General features: G+C 40.3%; 1 protein-coding gene across 1 annotated transcript in view; it reads left to right on the top strand.

Annotated features, from left to right (window-relative positions):
- The window catches only part of HECW2 (HECT, C2 and WW domain containing E3 ubiquitin protein ligase 2), a 142853-nt gene extending 131409 nt beyond the window's left edge, over positions 1-11444 (top strand). The window contains exons 24-29 of the mRNA XM_058027607.1: positions 355-484; positions 1066-1212; positions 1615-1729; positions 2504-2589; positions 3947-4059; positions 9519-11444. Of these exons, the coding sequence (XP_057883590.1) occupies positions 355-484; positions 1066-1212; positions 1615-1729; positions 2504-2589; positions 3947-4059; positions 9519-9630 (703 nt within the window). The 3' untranslated portion in view covers positions 9631-11444. The remainder of the gene's footprint in view (positions 1-354; positions 485-1065; positions 1213-1614; positions 1730-2503; positions 2590-3946; positions 4060-9518) is intronic.
- The last annotated feature ends 10494 nt before the right edge of the window (positions 11445-21938 follow it).

The raw sequence follows: 21938 nt of genomic DNA, 5'->3' as shown, positions 1-21938 counted from the left end.
TGTAGCTACATAAACAAAAAGGACACTGCTTGATTTTACTATTTGAATTCTTTGTCTCTTCAATCTGTGTATTTTCATAATTCCTAAATGTGCTTCTCAGGAAACATGAGGCAGACTCACCATTAAGAAGAAATGCATCTTCAAATTAAATTCTGGAGTTTTGTATATTTACAGAGTTATTTTGTGTTCTACAGTAACTGCTGTTACCAGGCAAATAAACAGAGATTTGAAGTTGTCCTCTTTATTAATGTTTCTCTTGGCTCCCGTTCACAGTCTGTTTTGTCTGAGTTTAGTTACTGAGCACAGGCTGCTGCCATCATCTGTATTTGTGTGTTTTATGCTTTCTTCTGTCAGACTCTGTGACCTGAGTGACCTGGAATATCTGGATGAAGAGTTTCACCAGAGTTTGCAGTGGATGAAAGATAACGACATACACGATATCCTAGATCTCACATTTACTGTAAATGAAGAAGTTTTTGGGCAGGTGTGCAAGTTTCTTTGTTTCCTTGGTGCATTCTCCTCCTAGATAAACATTTATTTGGACAGAAGAACGAGTGTCTCTCCATGCTGCCTTGAACTTGTATTTAAAAAATTCCTGCTGGTGAAATCAATGTTGAAATCTGGGGAGGAATTAATATTTGTAACAGGTCAAACACGTTCTTCTGGTTAAGGAGATTTTCTGGAGAGTATCCGAAATATCAGACTTTAGGGTTGCTTTGTAGGTGTAGTTTACCTGGATTTAATTGCAGCAAAGTTGCCATTCAAAGGTATTACAACACCTTTGTTAAGGTCTTATTCAGAAAACTTCAAAAGTCACTATAAAGATTGTTTCTTCTTCTCAATTTATTCTTAAATCTAATTATGAAGGTTCCTCAAACTAAATGGAATTTAAAATATTTTTTAAAGACTTTTTGTATATTCTCTTACTTCATATATTCCAGTTTGCTAGTAAGGCTTAGTTAGTGATTTTAAGGAATTACTTCAGCTTAAAAATTTTAATTATTACAATTCCTTCTTTTGTCTTTATAATAACTGTGTTGTCACTTGGTCATTTTTTGTCCTAAGATCACAGAACGGGAACTGAAACCAGGAGGTGCCAATATCCCAGTCACTGAAAAGAACAAGAAAGAATACATAGAGAGAATGGTGAAATGGAGAATTGAGAGAGGAGTTGTACAACAAACAGAAAGTCTAGTTCGTGGCTTCTATGAGGTAAAAAGCTCCAAGATTAAATTTACTTTCTTCCTCCATCCAAAATATTTTTCTCCTTGTATACATTTCCAAAATACAGGGTCCCAAATATAATCAGAAGTGCTCTTGTAGATACTGGAAGGGGAAGGGAGTGTAAAAAAATTTTTTTTTAATAATTTATATAAAGACTGTGGTTCTGTATCTACTTTGCACTGGACAATACTCTCAATCACTGTATGATCAGCATTGAATCCTTGCTCTGTTTCTGCACTGGGTCTCTGAGACTTGTTTATTTAAAAAGAAAAACCTGAATTGTGAATTACCTGAAATGATACCTGGTAAATACCTTAGTAGCAGATTTTGTGGGGAGGCATGAATCAGTACATGAAGAAATGTTGCTATGCATTTTATTTCCTTTCACAGGTTGTTGATGCAAGACTGGTGTCTGTATTTGATGCCAGAGAACTGGAACTGGTTATAGCTGGAACAGCAGAAATTGACTTGAGTGATTGGAGAAATAATACAGAGTACAGAGGAGGTAACTTGAATTTTGACTTGTTCAGTAAGAGTGTTGAGGGCTCTGGATCTACCTAGTTTTCAAGACAATAAAGAACCATCCCATGAGATACATTTATAGTAACTTTTGAGCTTCTTTGGTTAAGTTGCTGTTGAGAGAAGGTAATTTTTCCATTTCAGTTTGCTTTCTGGCATTTCCTTGCAGCTCTTTCTTGGCTGTCCTTGCCGAGACAGCACGACAGGACACTCTTCTCCACAGAAAGTGCCATGTTCAGCTGCACACTGGGAGGTACCTCCCAGACCTGGGGGAGAAATGGAAATGGCAGCCATTCTTAGTTGGATATTCCTTTTTTTTTTTTTTTTTTACACAATCAAAGTTGACAGGAAATTAGAAGCAATCACAGTGGCTGCAGGCTGGTAGTTGAAATAATTTGAGAACAACAGAAGATTTAGGAGCTGTGAGAGAAATGGTTGCAGCATCATTTGTAGCTTTGGATAGATAAATAGCACAGTACTGGAATATTTCAAGAACTGGCATTCCTGTTAGTGACTGATAAATGGAAGAAAGGGTTGCACAAGGAATATCAATTTTTTTTGTCATAGTACATTCATTCTCTGCCTTCAGGATTTCTAAGCATTTTAGGAGTATTTCTCTCTCACCTTCTGCCATTTGATGCAATCGGATAAAGAATATGGCATTATTGTGACTAGGGCCAAACCAGGAAAAGCTTACTAACTATTCCCTCAACCACTTTCATAGCACTTGAAAGTGTAAAGGCTCTTGTTCTTTTAACAGGTTATCATGACAATCACATTGTAATTCGGTGGTTCTGGGCTGCTGTGGAAAGGTTCAACAATGAGCAACGTCTAAGACTTTTACAGGTAAGAAATCAGCTGATCTGTGTAAAAATAATTAAAATTTGATGTTAAAATAGCCCCATCCTGGTTTAGGATACCCAGAAATGATGGTGATGTTTACTAGGGGGAATACCCTGAGTCAGAGGTTAAATGTAATAATTTCAAGTGACAGAAGCTCACAGGTATTTTTATAGATTTCTAAGTTTAGAATTACATTTAAGATACAATGGCTGATGTCAATAATCCTTTACTATTGTTTGATTAAAAGTACATTAAGACTCCTAAAGACAGAAAAGGAAAACTGTGTAACTGGTTATGTCACTAGCTAGAAATGTTAATAGTATTTACACAGCTTAGGACAGAGAAAGCTTAGATGGAAGTTCAAGGCTGCAAATTAGAAAATAATGATGCAAGCCTTTAAGTCAGTCCAATTTAATTTTCACTAAACCTACAGGTTCCAGTCACCCTGCTGCTGAAGGACAAAATACCTCAAGAAAAGAATATTTATACATGTGGGTTTACTATTGAGTTAAATTTTTTAATTTCAGGCTACATCCATCCTGTCTGTAAAGAAACAGACAAACCTCCACTGCAAAACATACCACGTTATTGATCTAATATGAAATCTGCTGGTTTTAACAATTCAGTATTTTTATCTGATCACTGAATTATGAAGAATTTTCTTTTTTGAATCTGTTTAAGTATTTTTAAAAAGCCTGTAAAAAGGCAGTGTGGAACATCTCATTTGATGGAGAGACAGAAATGTCTACTTGTATGTCCCTGTCACATCTGTTAGTCAGAAATCTTTGTAATATCCAGGTCATTACAAATTAAATAGTCTCTGATCTGTCAAAAGCTACATTTGATCTGTTCATGACAGGTTGTAAATAAAACTGCTCACGAGTCAGTATTTCAGCAAATGTCAGTGGGCATATCTAACCTTTAGAATTTTGTCCTTTTCTTACAGTAGTTAGTTGTGGTTTATAAAGCAAAGGAAATCCATATAGCTAAAAAGGCATAACACAAAGCCACTGGATATTACTATGTTTTGTATTAGTTCCTTTTAATGCAGGAAACAGCAGCAAAAAACTCACTTAGGCTTAAGTCTGAGTAACTGGATACTGATAGTGTGTTATTATACAATATTTATGCAGCAGGAAACCTTTGGAGGAAATTAATCTGCTAAGCTGCCTCTTCTAGAGCCCAGCCAGGAAATGGTGTTTGCCCTTAGCTCCATGTAAAGTAGCGTTTATTGCTTGTGCCTCACGAATTTCCTTGCTTTGCAAATGCTTTTCCAAACGTGTCTGGGCTGTGGTGGGAGTGCTGCTGTGTCCCCCAGCCTGTGTGTGCAGCCTGTCCTGATGGGTGTTTGTGCTGCCAGTTTGTCACAGGCACGTCCAGCATTCCCTACGAAGGCTTTGCCTCTCTGCGGGGCAGCAACGGGCCCCGGCGCTTCTGCGTGGAGAAGTGGGGGAAGATCACTGCTCTTCCAAGGTACAGCTCTGGGGGCTTCATAGGGCCCCTCTGGGGGAACAGATCACCTGTTGGACAAACATTAACAAAATATGCAAATATACCTTCCCTCACATGCAAATTTCCTTCCCTGTCGTTGCAGTGTCTGATGCATCCCTTTTGGTTTGAACTCAGTTTTGTTCTCTTAAGCTGGACAGGGCAGTGCAACTGTGGCTGACATCCATATTGTGGTGTTTTTCTCATGGAAAATTATCTTACAATGATAGCTACTTCTGACTTTCTTTATTACATTTGATTAAATGTGCAAGTATTTACTTACTGAACATGCAGTTCACAAGTTAGGAGCAAAAATGAATATGAATTAAAATGAAGTAGCTCTTGTGACTATGACTGAAAGCTACTATCCTATTTTTTGCATCAGACACAGGCTTTATAGTATAGTTTAGTGATACAATTTTTATGCTTGGTCTGATGTCGAGGGTTAACAAATACTGAGGAAGAAAGCTGTGAGTGCAGAATAGGTGGGAGGGAGTAATTTCACTTGAGAAGAAGCAAGAGAGACAAAAAAGGTGAGGATTTCAAAGAGAACAACTAAGATCAATTGAAATAGGTGAAGAGGGTAAAGGAACAGCATCAGAGTCCAAGATATGAAAGCAGGACTTGAGATGTACAAGCCCTTGCAATTTATATTGGGTAGGGCAAGTTTAGAGGAGTAGGATGAAAAGATAAAAAAAAAAAAAAAAAAAAAAAAACACTTTCCAGTTTTTGGAGCAGAAAAAAGAGTTCTCTTCAAAGGTCCATGGTAACAATGCCAGGACTAGACTAATAATGTGAATGATGAAAAAACCACCTTCAGCTTGGTTTCTTCATTGACAGAAAATTACAGGTTATTGTCCTTACTGTGATGAGACTGATAGCTGGGAGATTTTCTTTCACCCAGTTCTGTGATGCTGCAGCCTCTGGAATGGGTTAGGAGTGGTTAGACACAGATTAGTGTGTGGAGTGTGGGCAGCCTGACTCTGCCTCATCACACCTCAGCTTTAGTGTGCTGTGTACAGCCTCTGGAGGCGGCTTTGGGCTGGGCTGATCCATGGAGGCAGCTCAACCCTAATCATAAACCCACTCCTCATAAACAAGGTGCCTCAGGAATAACTTGCATTCAGAGTCTCATCTTAGACACAGGGTGGCTGTCAGAGACACTCAGTGTCTCTCTGACCAGCAACCTGTAGGTTTTTCCTCCAGCACAAGGTCAGAGGCAGAGATGTCTCTTGGGTTGGCTGCTGCCATTGGAACTGCATGGAGAAGGTCATGGACACAGAAGTGGTGCTGTGAAATCCACAGGCACAGCAGGTGGCCTTTAAACAGAGCCATCTTTCCTGTTTACAGCACAAATGAGAGCCAGGCAACTGAGGATTAAAGGAATCCAAATCCTGAAAATTGCTATTTCATATCAAATGTCATTTGGGGACCTAGTAATATCTTGTAGCCCAATAAGTCTCCTTTATAGTTTGATTATGATTGGCCTGTGGACTAGCTTTGATTCTGTTTAAGAAGTAAAAGTTGTGACTTTTTAAAAAAAAATTTCTGACTTCAAAATCAAGATTTTTTTTTTGTGAGTTTAAGTTAGAAGAGAGATTGCATGATTTTTTCCATATATTCTCTGAAGCTGAAATTCCTGGTGCTTGCAAGCAGAGTTGGAAAAGGTCAGGACCTGCCAGAACGGGATGTTCAGAATTTCCTCTGGAAAGGTTATGCAGAACCCTGGTTGTGATAAATTGCAGAATAAAACTGCTTCCAAAAGTGAAATATGGAGAAACATGTTGAGGATCTTTGCTGTCATAGGCTGTTCAACAAGTGTAGGGGAATTGCCAGCTCCTCACATTTAAGAGATTGTATCATTCATTGAAATTTCACTTACCCCACTTTCCCTTGGTTAGCAAACATTTGAATTTTGTCTCTCTGGATCGTTTGTACCATACAAATGTGAGAATTAAAATACAAACACCTGTGTGTGACAAACACCTGCAGTCATTATGAGCAAGCAGTTCCTGGTATTCACACATGGTAAACCTTGATCTCATAAAAAATGAAACCTCTTCCATGTTAGCGCTGAAATGGGTTAAGCCCCAAGCCAAAAGTGCTGTTTGCATTTTTACATGTGTAGTTCTTGGATGCAGTGCAGCTTCAGCCTGGGTCTCAGCATCCTCTCAGACCTGCTGTGCAAACACCAGGTACTGCTGGCTTGGAGGTAACACATCAGTAACTACAACCCCGAGTAGCAGCTTTCAAGAGGTTTCCAAACAAGCCCATCATGTGTAAACACATCGCTGGATCTGCTGGGAACGCTGCCCTAGGACTCTGTGACTCCTACTGATTCTCTGATAACTAAAGCTTTTATGTTAAGGCACCATCACTCACTCCTAGCAGTGTTGTACTTTGTAAATTGCCCTCTTAGCAGGAGTGCCTGTGAAATTTGATAGTGCTTGGTGCTCAGGTGGCAAAAATGAGGATTTAACAGGTCAGTGGACTTTGTTTCTTCCTCTGTTTCTAAAAACATTACTGCAGTGCTGAAAACACATAAGAATACCCATCCCCATCTCTTCTTCCTGGTCTGAGACACAAAGGGCAGCTAGGATAGTCACTTAGGTATGTGACTGTGGCCCGAGCAGCTGTGAATGTAAACACAAAAGTTTTCACTAGATGTTTGCCTAGTTCCCACTGTTCTGACTGCTGTGTAATCAGCTCTGCTGAATCCAAACAGTGAGATTTCTGTGAGGCACATGTCAGGTTGCCCAGCTTGCATTGCTGTCTTTGACACTGAAGGTAGGTAGGTAGCATGTAAAATGCCCTGGAAAAGTTGATTATTATGGGTCTTGCTTAACTATTGCTAACCCAGTGCCACTTCTACTTCCTTCTTTTACACTGTGTTGCAGATTAGACTAAACTAGGGGAACGGACCAGTACACTTTCTGTTCACTCCCATGCTGAGAAATTGGTTCCAGGTTCATTGCTGTACATTATTTATTCATTCCTGTGATGGTTCACTTCGAAATTATAATTATGTCTGACTACTGCATTTTAATCCTAAATCACTCTCTTTTACTATGGTAATCAAAATGAAGGGGAATTTAATTGGGAATCTGAGAACTTAGACTTTAGGAACCAAGATGGGTTTTTATGTTGTCATAGATGTGAGCCCAGGAAAAGGAACAGTCAGTGCCCATGTGGTTTGAAATGTTGGAATGGGAAGATACTACCCAGAAGGGAAAAACCACGTTTGTCTCAAGGACTTAGGAGGTTGTGTGCTGGGGTTGGAAAAGCTTGCATTGCCTCAGAAGACAAAGGTCTTGTTTTTGTCTTTTTTAATTACTTGGTTTTCCACAGTTAGTGATTCCATTTTCAAAATTGCCCTCAAAATAAGATAAAACTCAGTTCTCTTAATAAATGTAAACAACATGCCAGCTTACTATTAAACCAGTTATTAATGAATCCCTTGCTAATTATATACTGTGTCTTTTATAATTTGTGGTTTTACAGCCCACACAGCGTGATCCATAGTTCTAATGAGTGGCTGTCAGCCCCATGGAGCAGAAGCATGTGGTTAGGCTCTTAATTGCCTAAGACTCTTCAGCACTCTACATTGAATTCAAGGGATCACTGAGTTCCTGTTGCTACTGGTCTTAAATTGGTCTCTTTCTTCATAAGAGGCTATTTTCAGTTTTTTAAAGTACTCTGCAGGACATGGAGCAATATAGTCTGTATTACAGATATTATTTTATAAGCTTTTTGGAAAGGTGAAGGAGGAGTTAAAGCTTTCGTCCAGGAGCCTTAGAGAGATGCCTGGGTACAAAAATTTTGCCAGACCCCTGGAATATGGAGTGGAGAAATGCCATCTCTGGTACACAGCATATACCTGCAGTGTTCTTCTAAGAGTACTGGATTTGGGGAGGGTGCTAAAGGCAATGTTTTTTTAAGTGATTGCATATTTGGTGTTTGGACTGTGTTTATAATAATGGTGTGACCTTGTATGCTGTGTATACATATCTTCAGCCTGATATTTTTATGACACTACAAGGCTGTAACTGAGTGGGTGTTTCAGCTTCAATGAGTTCCAGTTTGTGATGGATTCTGAGGTTTTTTAACAAGTGAGATTAACCCACTTCATTCCATGTTCCATTCCCATAGCTGGGAGCTACTTAAAGTGGCAGTTAATGAATTTGCTCACGTGGAAGGCAGTACTTTCTGGCTCAGAGGAAGTCTGTGCTGGTCTGTGGTAGACAGCTGGATTTCTGGGACTGGGTAGGTTAAATGAGGAGATGTGTTTGCTGTGAGGAGGGAGCTTGTTCAGTCCTTCCATTAACATGTTACATATTTGTGCATAATACAGATCATGCTGATGAAGGGCAGGGCACTGCAGGAGGAGTTTAATTTTCAGCTGGATTGAGCTTAAATAAATAACTCTATGATGTATTTTATTGCAAAAGATTGAAGTATTTGTAAACAGAGACCTGCTAAAATTCGAAAATCAATCTAAAGTGAGGCTGTGTTACAAAGCTTTAGAGCAGAATAGATGCCTCTTCCAGTTTCTCTTTGCATCATTTCATCCTCAAGATCCCATCACATTAATAGCTACATTGTCTATTTCTTTAGAGCAGACTCATCCACCTCAGTGTTTTAGAAAATACCATCCTTAGCATGCCCTGAGGTCAGGCAATGATATCTATGGTTCCATATGAAGAGAAACCTTTGTTATCTCCCTTTTCATTCCCTGGAAGAGGATTTGAGAGACAGTTCCAAATGTGTCAACAAACTTCAGGTAGATGGACTTCAAAAACTGAGAAATAAATTGCATGATCACACACTTCAGAAAGCAGGGCAACCTCTAGCAACCAGGTTTGTGCATGGCTTTTTTGTAATTCCAAAATCTGCTGGCCTCTAGGGCAGATCCATCCACAAGCACTATGCCTCAACAACACCATCCATATGCCAAGGAACTGTAGAAGGAAGAGCATCTAATTTATCTGTCTTTTACCACTGTAGATCTGGAGATATGTGGAAATATCTTACCATTGCAAATACAGTATTCAAATATCATCCATACAAAAAAGAAAGGCTGCATCTCAGAAGACACATTTAAAGCCAGGATTTCAGACCAGACTGTTTGACTTGTGCCATGCCAAATCATTCTTTTTTTTTTTTTCTCATGCACATTTGATGGATAAAATCTATCCCATGCCTTTTGGACTGTCAGTATGTTTCTAAAGAGCTTCATAAATGCTTCTTACTGGCTTATTTTAATGAGAAGAAAGTAGATTTAAACCTCACTACCTGTTCAATTGGAAAATATCATTTGACAGAACAAAGTCTTCCAGAAGAATACTATCTGCCCATCTCTATCCAAGCACATACCAATCTGTGTGTTTTCTTTTGAACTTTTCAAATAATGCACTTCTTCACCTCCTCTCTCTTTTTCCCCTCAGGGCTCACACTTGTTTCAATCGTCTGGACCTTCCCCCTTACCCATCATTCTCTATGTTATATGAAAAACTGTTGACAGCAGTAGAAGAGACAAGTACTTTTGGACTTGAGTGATACACAAACCACAGTGCCCAGCTCATTGGACTTTTGTGGATCTGTCTTCTCAAGGAATGAATGAACTTTTGTATTGGATTCCCTAGAGGAAAATTGTTTCATGGTGCAATTCAAATAATGAGGTTCCACGAAGGAGCTTGTGAAGCAATTAAAAAGCATTGTGGTAGTGGCAGAATTCTCAACAGTGAAACTAGAGTGTGCCTGGTGTGCAGGGAAAGCCAAGTCTTGCAATCCATGGGGTTTTGGGATGGCTACACTTCTTGAGTTTATGTTCTGAGCAAACCAGAAACGTGATGCCATGTTGTGATCCATTTGGCTACTGCAAAACTGACATGTACCCAAGGACTGGATTTCATCATTGTTCAATATAAAATTCAAGTCAAAATGTGAAATCTTTCAGTCCCTTACCTACCCAGTAAATTATCAAAAAAAGCATACAACTGAACTTTTATAAATTCTTTTTTTTTTAAATTTAATTCATGAAGGTACATTACTTTATGCCATATGTTATAACAGCATAGTCTTGCTTTACCTAAGACTACGAGTGCCTGCATGGAGAACACCATAGAGCTCCAGTTCCTGGGGCAGAAGTGAGTTGGAAGGAAAATCAGCAACAAAGGATGTAACAACAGCTTGTGCATTGAGGAGGTTTGTGGAAATGCATTTGCCAGTGGTGTGTATGACAAAATATGAGCTGTTACAATGAACTTATTAACTTAATAAGACTGATTTTATGCTTTATACTGCATGGAAACTATTTTAAGAAGAAACTAGCAATTTATCACAGCATATCAGGAAAAAAACCCTAACACAGTGACTTCTGTTTATTTTTATAGGTTCGTTATATTATGTTTCTTAGAGTGTAAACAGGAAACAAGCAAACAAAAGTGTTATTTCTGTTTTGTCACTTTCCATGCTTGAACAGACATTCTGCTAGTGTTTATTCTTTAAGCACTCTCCAGGGAAAAAAATGCCTTTTATTTTTATAAGAGTAAAAAAATCTCCCGAAAATATTTTGCACTGAATGTACCAAAGTTGAAGGGACATTATGATCTGACTGACAGCAAATTGCATCACTATCAAATATCTATAAAAATGCTTAGGAACCAGGCTTTCTTCACAGTGCCATGTCTATAGATATCAGGACTGTGCACATAAGTAATAATTTTATAATACTATATGTGATATTGTAATATGCATTTATTTTAAATGCATCTGGGTCATTTTTCATGCATTGGATAACTTAATGCAGTGGAATTTAATACAGATATTTCATATGCTCCCCACAACTTTTTATTTGTACAGCACTGTAAAACACTAGCTCATTTGGAAAACCATGAATAACTTCTTTAAGGTGAGCCACTGGTCATAATGCCACTGTCCTGTATCAGTGAACACCTACAAGATGTAAACTGTTCGTAGTGTCCAAGCTTGCATTTTCACTGATAAATAGTTTTCTTATCCAATGTTATTTGCAGCAGTTTCTATGGCATATCAAACACTGCATGGACACCGATTTCTTTATGCTTAATTTTGCTGAAATACACGAGGCTTGCTCGCTTCTATTTTTGGTACTTTTCCTCCAGATGGTCTTGTGGAACACTCGTGCAGCTGTGCCTCATTTCTCGCACAGCTGCCGTCACGCGCTGCATCCACCACATTTTCAAATGGCAGGAGTTGCGCTTGGACACTGGATGACAAGAACACGAATCCAGCTCTGTGCTGGCCCTTTGGTAGTGCTGCAGCACAGCGAGCTCTGTTCTGTGGGGAAGGTAGCTTTTGGAGTAACCTTCTCCCTTTGGTGGCTCTTGAAGGGAGGTGCCTGCTTGTTCTGGTGGGAGGTTTGTTCCAGCAGAGGCGAGTGTCCCTGGAGATGTCGTCAGCAGAGACTGCCAGCCACCCCCCGAGGCAAAGGCAGCTGCAGCTGTGGTGGTGACTGAGAAAACCCTCCAGACTCACTGAGGAAATGGCACATGTGCTAAGGAAAAGCAAAATCAGGGCAAAAGCATTCTTTTATTTCAAGGATAATTGAGCTTCTGCATGACATCTGGGACTCTCTTAAGTAACTTAGGTTTTCTTAGGCTACTTCTGGCTGGAAGTAGCAAAGAAAAATCCAAACACATCGCCCTGTTTCTACACGTGTATTTATCAGTCTTTGCTAAGATTGCATGTCACGGGTCCTAATGCACATCTCTCTTCAGAACATGAACGAGCAGTAGGCAAACTGACTTTTCAGCAGGTCACTCCAGCATGGCTCATGTTTCATGGGATCCATTCACTGAGTAGCTAAAAGTCTGGCACTCAGAGCAGAATGCAACTTCTGATTGGTTGAGGGACTACAGAATTTTCATTTTGCAATACTGTGTTATCTGTGGTCTTAAAAAAGAGATTTCCCAGGTGGAAACTGTATCTACAAGTTTTGAACCAGATACTCTTTGGAATGAAAAGTTTAAATATTTGGCACAAAGTAAGTTTATACTAGTTTGCCTTTTAAGTTATGCTTTTGTATAAAACGGAAACAATAAATGCATCTTGTCAATTTTTATTTAAATATATCTACTGCACCCATTTGTTCTGTATTTATGCATGTAAAAATAATTGAAATCAGCCATGATAATCCAATATTCTGTGAAGATGTGACAGGGTCACGAGTGGGGCAGCTGTCAGTTAGAAAATAGATAAATTTTTAAAAAATCCAGAGTCTTTGTAGCACCAAAGCCAAGAGAGACCAAGGAGAAGTTGCTGCTTCCTCCTTTGCTGCCAACATCCCCTGGGGGACTCCAGAAAAGCGCTGTGGGAAGGTTGAGGTGTCAGCTGGGTACAGCTCCCTGTGCTGCCTCGAGCACTTGGCTCTTTGTGACGTGTAAGGGATGCTGCTGCTCCAAGGGATTAGCAAGGAGGGAGTAGAGGAGAGGAAGCCTGAGCTTAGGCAGATACCCACATCTCCTGGCAACTGCTTGGAATGTTCTCCCTTTGGTTTTGGAAGCCATTCCCATTTAATGTGTCCCAAGGGAAAGCCAGCTTTCATGTCTTGCAGCTTGGCTGCAGCAGGCAACCACAATGCTATTGCTTATGACACAGTGTAGCAGGGATGAGGGTCCACACAGAGCAAGGCTGGGGAGCCCTTCCAAAGCTCTGTATCTCCTTGGAGCTTTTCCAGATGGTGCTAAGGAGCTTTGCATTTAGGAAGGAAAAAAGTGGACAGAAGAATCCCTTCAGCCAATGACAACTCATACTAACTTAACCCGCAGCATCTCCATCACACAGAGGCTGGCAGGGGATGTCCCTGCAGGAACTGTTTCCTGCAGCCCATGTTTCCTGCTCTGCTGGGAAGTGGAGCCACACATCGCCAGCCAGAAAGCGGCTCCCAGGTCACTGCAGGCTGGGCAGGCTGGCAGCAGAGTGGCCTCTGTGCCACACATGCCAGGGCAGGGCCTCTCTCCCCAGGTCACAGTGTGCCAGCCCAGCAGAGGTGTGCTTTGCTCACCTGGCACTACTGGCAGTCAGGTTACAGCCAGAACACTCCTAAATACACCACAAAACCTTGGAAACAATGAAGCTGTGCAGTGGAGCACCTGCTGTAGCAGTCACCATTGAGAGTCTGTGGGCCAGCAGCAGTGAGGGGAGTGGTGCCTTTGCCCACAGCAGCAGGGCACAGCCATCTGCCACCTCTGTCACAGCGCCAGCAGCACCTGGCAGGGCAGGACAGGAAAGCCTTTCCATCCAGAACTTCTTCCCCACCCCACTCCCTGCCTGCTGTTTTTCCTTGGTATTCATCAAACATTTCCCTCCTTTTGCTTTTAAACATCATTTTCATTCTCCTGTACTGACCTTACCATGAAAAATGCTAGCATGGCTTAGAGAGTAAGTGGGGTGAGCTCTTGTGCATTCCCAGGCACGGCTGCTCAGGGGCAGCCCCACATGAGCTGCACATGGCAGCCGGCAGCCCCGGGGCACGGGGGCAGGGAATAGCTGTAATCTCGGGGAGCCGGGAAGCTGGGCAGCAGTGCCCTGGCAGGACATCACACACAGCTGCTGCTGGGAGCTGGACTGGCAGAGCAGCCGACTGCTAGTTTGCTCTGTTTGAAATTATAGGAAACAGAAGAGGTTTGTGGTTTCTTATGTATTTTTAATCCTTTAAAAAAAGTTTTAAAAAAAAAAATTCCTTCTGGAGCCTTTGCAATGGTATCATCTGGTTGTTAAATGTAATCTCAGCAGTATAAATTCCAGATGTTTACTGAGTTTCTGCAGTGGTAGCTGCACAGTTTTATGGAGCTGCTTGGAGCAGGCTGTCTCTGATCTAAGGGCATCCCTGTTCACATCAGGGAAACTTCAGCAGCTGTGTTTGAATGGCCAGTGTAAGTTCCTGTCCCATAGCATAAAGCAAGTTACTTCTTTTCAGTGAATGAAACTTATCTGCATTAAATTATACTAATAGTGTTGGTTTTCCTGCCACTTTTTTATGTGGAGGGTTAATATATTCCTCTTAGCACTAATGGGAATTGAGAAGAAGGTTGCTCTCCAGTCATAAGACTGCAGATGTAGCTTTCATCTACTGTTGTTTTCCCTTCTCATCATTTTCTCTCTAGGCAAGCAATTGAGCTCCAAGCAAAATTTCAGAAAAATACTCAAAGCTGGCTTCTTAAACTGTTTGTGTTTTGGCTCAATTATGTACTATAAAGCAGAACTGCAGAAATGCTATGGGTTGACTGGCTCATCAGTTTAAATAGAAAATTCTTTACGATTTTGTTAGTGCAACGACAGTGGCTGCTCTTGGAGTAGTTTAACCTTTTGCCTAAATATTTCGCAATAAAAAATTTTTGGGGGTCGAATTTGAAATTACTTGTTTGCTGGAAAACTAAATATATGTTAGGTAAATAGTAGAGGAAAAGAATAACTTTACTAAAGGCAGCATAACCCACATCAGTTAGCAGTATGCAGAATTACAATGCTGACCCTCCAAACACAGAATTTTCACAATGAAAGATGTGATTTATATTTTGCATGTCTTCCAAATAGACCGTGAACTTCATAGTGCTTCTGTTCAGCTTTAGACTGACTAATTTTGGCATTAGGCTACTACTATTTGGGATATTCATTGCTGTGAAATATTTTTTACTTAAACATTTGTAGTATTTTTACTAAATATTTCCCTTTAGGACTTTACTTCATAGGTTTTGCTCAGAGCCATATTACTCTGTAGGTATTTTAAGGTGAAACCATGATTATTTAATAATTCTATTTTGTATGACTGACCTTCTGGCCACTGTTTAGAAAGGTTCCTCCTGATTTTTGGTAAAAGGATGACAGTCAAGGACTCCTGGAATGGTTACAATCCGTTGAAATGTCTGTATATATTCTAAATGCATTTAAAAATACCTCCTGAGGACTATGTGAAATAGTTGCCACACCTATTGATTAGCTCCTTTCTAAGTCAATATTTCAAAATTTGAACTTGTTTCCTTTCAGATTACATTGCAGAATAATGATACTAAAATTTTAACTAGAGATGTATTCTGACAAATTTCTCAAAGCTATGATGGATGTGAAAGGGAGCTGAGCTATGCTGCTCTCAATCCTTTCACCCATTAAAAAACTTCTGAATAATGAAACTTTATCTTTTGGGTTTCAGTTGTTTCTTGTTTTCAGAACTTTGAGCAGCTTCTCATTCAGCCCGTGTTAGAAAAAGCCTTGCCTACTTGGAGGCTTTTGTTAAGCACTCAGGAGGTATATTGTTCAACTAATTTAACATCCCTTTGTGCTGACATCATTAGCTTTTAAATGTATAGACCTAGAGAACTCCACAGGACTCTGGTCTCCCTTATTCTGGGCTGCCTTCCAAAGCCATCCATCCTGTCCCTTTTGACTGCACATAATCCTGCAATCACCCAGAGACAATTGCTGACCACCTACACTGACTGGAGCTGTAGTATCACAGTAAGACTCTGGTTTGGGTTTGCTTTCAAAAGCAGCTCCCTCAGTCCAGTCAACAGGATGACTGTTACTCTCACATCAGGACTGAGCTGTTCAATAAAAATAGTCATAAAAGTGGTTTTGAAAACAGTTGATTAGACATCCAAGGGTAAAATGTCTTTTGGTTTTGGTTTTGCAGAATTAATGAGGCAGGGGATTTTGCTTGCAATGTTTTATATTGCCAGAATTTGTGGGCCCCATGGGCTGCCCCAGGCTGTTGGCCAGGTGGGTGCAGAGCCTTTGCAGTGAGGCAGGTGATGCTGATCCAGAAATCACAGCAGCAGGAGATCTGTTCCCGTAGTGAGGACTGTGCCTTCCACAGCTGGAGGCTTTCTCATGCAGCCCTTGAGCTGGATTTTCCCCAAAAGCCTCTTGTTTCTCTGATGCCTGCTACTTGCTATACAAGCAGCTCATGACACACTCCACTGACTATTCCACATCTTCCATTTGAAATGAGGATTACATTTTTCATAGTTAGAAATGCCCATCCAGCAGTATAAGGGTCAATAAAAGAAGATTTTGCTGAGACATCATATTTGACTGCCATGCTGATTGCAGTCAGACGTTGGAGCTCAATAATTTTAAAGTAGATTACTGTATGAATAAGAAAATAAATCTGGGAAGCCTCATAAGTAATTCTAAGCAGGAATGTAATTGTAGGTGCTGTAATGATAAGACAGGGCAGTTCCACGCAGCACATGAGATAGAGCTGTGGAGGAGGCTGGAGTGAGCACAAGGCTGAGAGTAGGCTCAGAAAAAGGACTGCACTTCGAGGGTAGGGAGCAGGACAGTGAGCTGTGATGAGCCCTGGGATATAAAACAGGACACTTCCTGCTTGAAAATTAGGCTATGATAATGCACCTAGGAAAAAATGACTGCTCATCCTGAAATACATTGGTGTTACTGCAACTGCAGGACATGCTTTAACTGATTATTAGCTTTTGAAAATCTAAGTACACAATCAGAAAATTTACTTCTATGTGGTTTGTCTTTTTTGTTTTGTTTTATTGGGACTGGGTTGTTTTTTATTATTTGGGCCGTTTTCAGGAAAATGAAGGCTTTTAAATAAAATAAGGGTGGTGTCTGGAAGTGGTCTTATGTTTGTACAAGTAATGACTGTTTATTATATCTGCATTTGGCAAAGGATACCATTTCTGATAAAAGGTTAAATCATCACAACCAATGGTGACTTTCCTCTTCAATGTGATAGGCCAAATCCCTAATGTTTAGATGGGACAAAATGCAGATTTTCGTTTTTTTTTAAAGATACTTGATATTTGCATTATGGTTGTATAAGGACCACACATTTTGACAAAGAGAAGGATTGAGGTGGCACTTCCAAGGCTTACTTAGGGTAATTAGAATTTTCTCAATGACCTAGGTAATGCTACCCATGCAGATGCAAGTCTTGATTCCATTCACACTCTAATGACATTATTAAAAAAAAAAAAATACTGTGTAAGAGGGTGGGAGGGTTTCATGATGGGTTTCTGCACCTAAAAGTTGACATGTTTTTTTTACCTGAAAGATAAGACTATTGAATGATTGAATATGAGAGTCAGGAGAGGAATTCCTTGTGAGTTTTCTTCTGCAACATGGTCACTGAGACGGTAGGAGTTTATATAAACTTGAAGTCCTAAATGAGAAGACAACTCCGATGTTGAACCATACTGGTTCAATAGTGCCATTCAGCAGGACATTTTTCTGCAATGAGTCTGCAACACTCAGGAGACTGCTGTTTATTATCAGCATTGCAGGGAGGAGGAGAATTATGATAATATTAACTACATAAATCACATGTGAAGGATGCTTTTTCTTTGCACGCTGTTTTTCCTGGGAATGACGTAGCCTTGAGGGCATCCATGAATCCTGATCAGCAAGGCTGCTTTTTGAATAATTGACTGAACATTTGTACTTGTAAGTGCTGGTACAGTATGGAAAGAAAGATCTTTAGAGGAGAAGAAGGTAATGAGGGATGTGGTGTGGAATACTGCTACCCGTAAGTCAGTTGATGTTCCTGCCCTTGCTAGGTTACAGTTTGGGTTTTTCAGCATGTTTCAAAGTGTGTAGAGTTTTACAAGTTTTTGTAGTGGGGATGCAGGCATCCAGAATCTAACAGGATTATAGGTGCATCTTCCTCATTTTTGACAATTACTTGATATAATTTTATACCAAGTTCTTTGTTTTTAAAGAATTTCAGGCACTGAGAATATGGAGTGCATATTTATTTCTAAGCTTTAAGTAGAACACGGTGTATTTTTTAATCCTTTCCATACTTTTCAGTTAAAGTGCTCACAAGACTGTATATCAAATACAAAATTCCAAGTTTTTCTATCTTTCTACAAGCCAGTTTAAGTTTCATCTGAATTTGGTACATGACTTTCACAAAACACTAAATGGGGAATACCTGCTTCAAGCATTAAGGTGTTTCCCTCCTTTTCCCTATTTACATTGCATTACATTTCAGGATTTTTTTCTTCGAGGCAGAGAGGAGAGATAGAAAATGTGTTGAGTGTGTTACAGGGGCACACAATGTGTGTCATTGTGCCTGGCTTCAAGGAATGTACTATAATGTTTGACTGCTCACAGATTTACATAATTTGAATACAGGACTGTTGTGTTGTATTCCCTGTTACTCAAAAACATTTGGGGAAAAGAATTTTCTGTGTATAATTTTATTTTCATACTGATCTCTATTTTGTTTAAGACCATGTTTCATCATGAAATCACTTAATTAAAATAAATCTTCTTACAAAATCTGCTTTGTAAAACATCTCTTTTATTGTGCCTCTGAATATGCTGCAACATCCTTTTTGAAGTGAATACCTTTAGTGTTGTATTCATATTGTTGTATGTCATATTTCTCGAGTCTCATACCTTCTGGGTGGTTTTCTCACAGCAGATCTTCACAGCAGTGGTGTTGTTGCTTCTCAGTCAGGGCTCCTCTCCAAGGCTCTCCCTGACCACCCCACCCCCTTTTATCCCAGCTCTCCACGGGCTACAGCTGCTGCCCAATCAAGGACATCACAACTGCAGCCCATTTACAATAACTAGAATCAGGGCAGGGTCACTTCTACAATACAGAGATCTTTTACTGCCATACATATATTTACAATTCATATATTTACTCAGGCCCCTACATTTCCCCCTTTTCTTTTAACAAATTTTCAATTACACAGTTACAATATACATATCCCAGCTCCCAGGCTGCCACAGCTCTCGGCTGTCTTGAATACATACAAATCCCTAGATGTTCCCAGGCTCTTTTCCTCAAAGGCCATAGTTTTACAGCTCTCTGAAAAGCCATAGTCTTACAGCTCTCTGCTGTTACAGCTCCTTGATTCAAAGGCCATACTATATTCTAGAGTCCCAGCTCTCAGGCTGCCACAGCTCTCGACTGTCCTATTTTCTACGATGTCAAGGGGTTCCACACCTTCTTTCAATGTTCTTTATCACGTCGGGGTCACCAGATGTTGTATTCATATTGTTGTATAATTATATTTCCAGAGTCTCATACCTTCTGGGTGGTTTTCTCACGGCAGACCTTCACAGCAGTGGTGTTGTTGCTTCTCAGTCAGGGCTCCTCTCCAAGGCCCTCCCTGACCACCTCACCCCCTTTAATCTCAGCTACATCCATGGGCTACAGCTGCTGCCCAATCAAGGACATCACAGCTGCAGCCCATTTACAATAACTAGAATCAGGGCAGGGTCACTAATACAATACAGAGATCTTTTACTGCCATACATATATTTACAATACATATATTTACTCAGGCCCCTACACTTTAGAGCATTCTTTTTGCAGCATTTAAAAACCTTTAGAGAAACCACAAGATACTCTTTCTGACATCTCCTTTGCTAAGTGGTTTCTGGTGGTCTGTGGAGTTTGGCATATTACGAACCATGATTTTGGAAGTGGGAAAATTAAGGATTATTCAGCCATATGCAACATAATTTGAATAGGAGCTACCTCTGAAAAAAAAACCCCTTATGACAAACAAAGCACCAGAGCTGACAGCAAAATACTTCCCAGAAGTGGCTGTAACTCAGGAAAGCTCTCTTTTTCACAGGGAAATGCATTCTGTTGTCTTTAATAAAAGTCAGTGGCCCCCACCAAATATTTCCTCCTTCTTTTCTAAGAGATGGTAGTGGTTAGAGTGGGAGAAACTGGTCTTTAACCAGTTCTTAGGCAAAGGTTCTCCCCACCACGACACAGCCTGAGAATGGTTAAATGGCCACTTGTCACTTCTCCTTTGTGTTACACAAACTGGAGAACCTGATAGTACAGTGACATTTCCATTAAAAAAAAAAAAAAACAAAAAACTTTTTCTAGAAGGTGATTTTGCATTCTCTTGCTGCTACTCAAGATGTGGTGTCAGCTAACTGGAGTCATTGAAGGAGAGCTGCTGTGGGAAGAGGTGAGGCTTTGGGACTGGAGCCCTCTCGGAATCTCTTCTCTGACATTCTTGATGTCAGACTCATGAGGTATTTTCATTCAGGTCACTGATAACTGATGCCACGTAGTGCACAATCACTCACTCGCTTTCCCTCGGTGTAAACACTGCAGTTGGCCTGGAGCCTGTGCTGGGTGACACTGAGGCAGCTGGGGGGAATCCAGAGATTTCCCACTGCACTGAGCATTGCCTTGTGTGAGAAGGTGGTGCAGAGATTTTAGCACGGGGGGGGATAAGATTTTTTAAAATGACCTATATTAAATAAAAACGAGCTGGAGAAGGCTCAGACACTCTGAGCTTCCAGCTGTGCAGCTCTTAATGTTGTGTGCTTGTCCCCAGTCAGTGACACAGGTCCCTGCTGAGAAGGGTAGGTGCCATCTCTTCAGACATCATGACCTGTGCTGAAACCAGCATTCCTTGAGGGAGCAGAGCTTTTCCCACAAGGCTGGCTGCCTGGAACACCTGTGCCTCGGATCACCGGGGGCTGTGCATCGCAGCCGTGCTGAATGGCTGCTCATCGAGTGGGAATCGTTCTTTCCGTGAAAGCCTCTACAGGCTGAAAAGAGCCAGCTTTGTAATGAACCGATAATCAAGGTAAGCCAGAGAAGAAGTAACTAAGAATGGGAGTTATGAAGCTAACACCTTTAATTGCTATTTTTTAATGATCCCACAGACCAGGTGTATACATTAGGAATAATAGTAGTTCATGATCCTGTACTGTTGTGACCTTCAGCCTACCCATTTCCCCTCCTCCACCTTTGTTGTCCTTCTCAGTTGTGGTGTATCTAAGTAAAATTCCAAAGTCCTCAGGGTGGAGTCCTGTCAATTATACCCTTCTCTAAGTGCCATTCATGTTTCCATGGCATTATAGAAACAGATAACCAAGAGTACAATAACATGCATGTCATGAAGCATTTTTGGTATTTACTTGGTTTTCAAAACTTAAAGGGAGAGTAGAGCAAATCCTGAAGAGCATCAGTAAAGACAAAAAAGCAGCTAAGGAGACAAACATAAGCACTGTCATTTACTTCTTGGCACCACGTGCTATAATAACCTAAAACATCTTAATTGTGGCCATCATTTAAATTTACTCTGTGGCTCATTTGGTATGTTTGGAATGCTGCCTGCTTTTCATACTGCACAAAGAGCACTTCTCAACAAAACCAATCCTGTCCACATGTTGTATTTTTGTTTGACAGATGTATTTGAAATCATGTTATAATCAAGAAAGGGTATGATCTGGAACCCTGCAGAGATGGTGGAACTCTGTGGGAGAGAGTAAAGATTTTGGACTGCTTTTGTCAAAAATATCCACAGCTCAAAGTGCTAAAAAGCCAGATAGAAGTTCAAACAAGCAGGAGTTACATGTTTTCAGTAGGTACCTCAGTGTGCCAGCTACATGGTGTGACCTATTCTAGACTCTTCAAGAATGCTTTCTGCTTTCTTATCTTCATTTACCTTACTTTCATCTTAATGCAAGCCTTGCTGTGATTGCATGACTTAGGCACTGTAATAAACACAGCAATTACCCATTTCACTGGCAGTGCCATGGCACAAACAGAATTAACCCAGAAACTCTACTGGTGCACTGCTGAAATTAAATACACAGCTCTTAAACTCTTATGCTACATTACTATTACTGCCTTCATGATAAATGTATTATAAAATGGATGCTTGCAAATTTCTTGCTCGTTGGATTGCTTCAGAGGAAATCAATTTGACAAACAAATTGCAACTATTTTAGAACTCTTTCTGACTTCAACTTATTTCTGAACCATGCTTTAGGCTATTTTGAGTCTTTGAAACCACAGGTTGGAGTCTTTTAACTTTTTTTTTTTTTTCCTGTTGGCTTCTCAGGAGGCTCTGAAGACCCTGTTTCCA

The sequence above is a fragment of the Melospiza georgiana genome, chromosome 7 (genome assembly GCF_028018845.1).
Source record: "Melospiza georgiana isolate bMelGeo1 chromosome 7, bMelGeo1.pri, whole genome shotgun sequence".
Classification (NCBI taxonomy): domain Eukaryota; kingdom Metazoa; phylum Chordata; class Aves; order Passeriformes; family Passerellidae; genus Melospiza; species Melospiza georgiana.
This window is presented reverse-complemented; position numbering and strand designations above follow the sequence as displayed.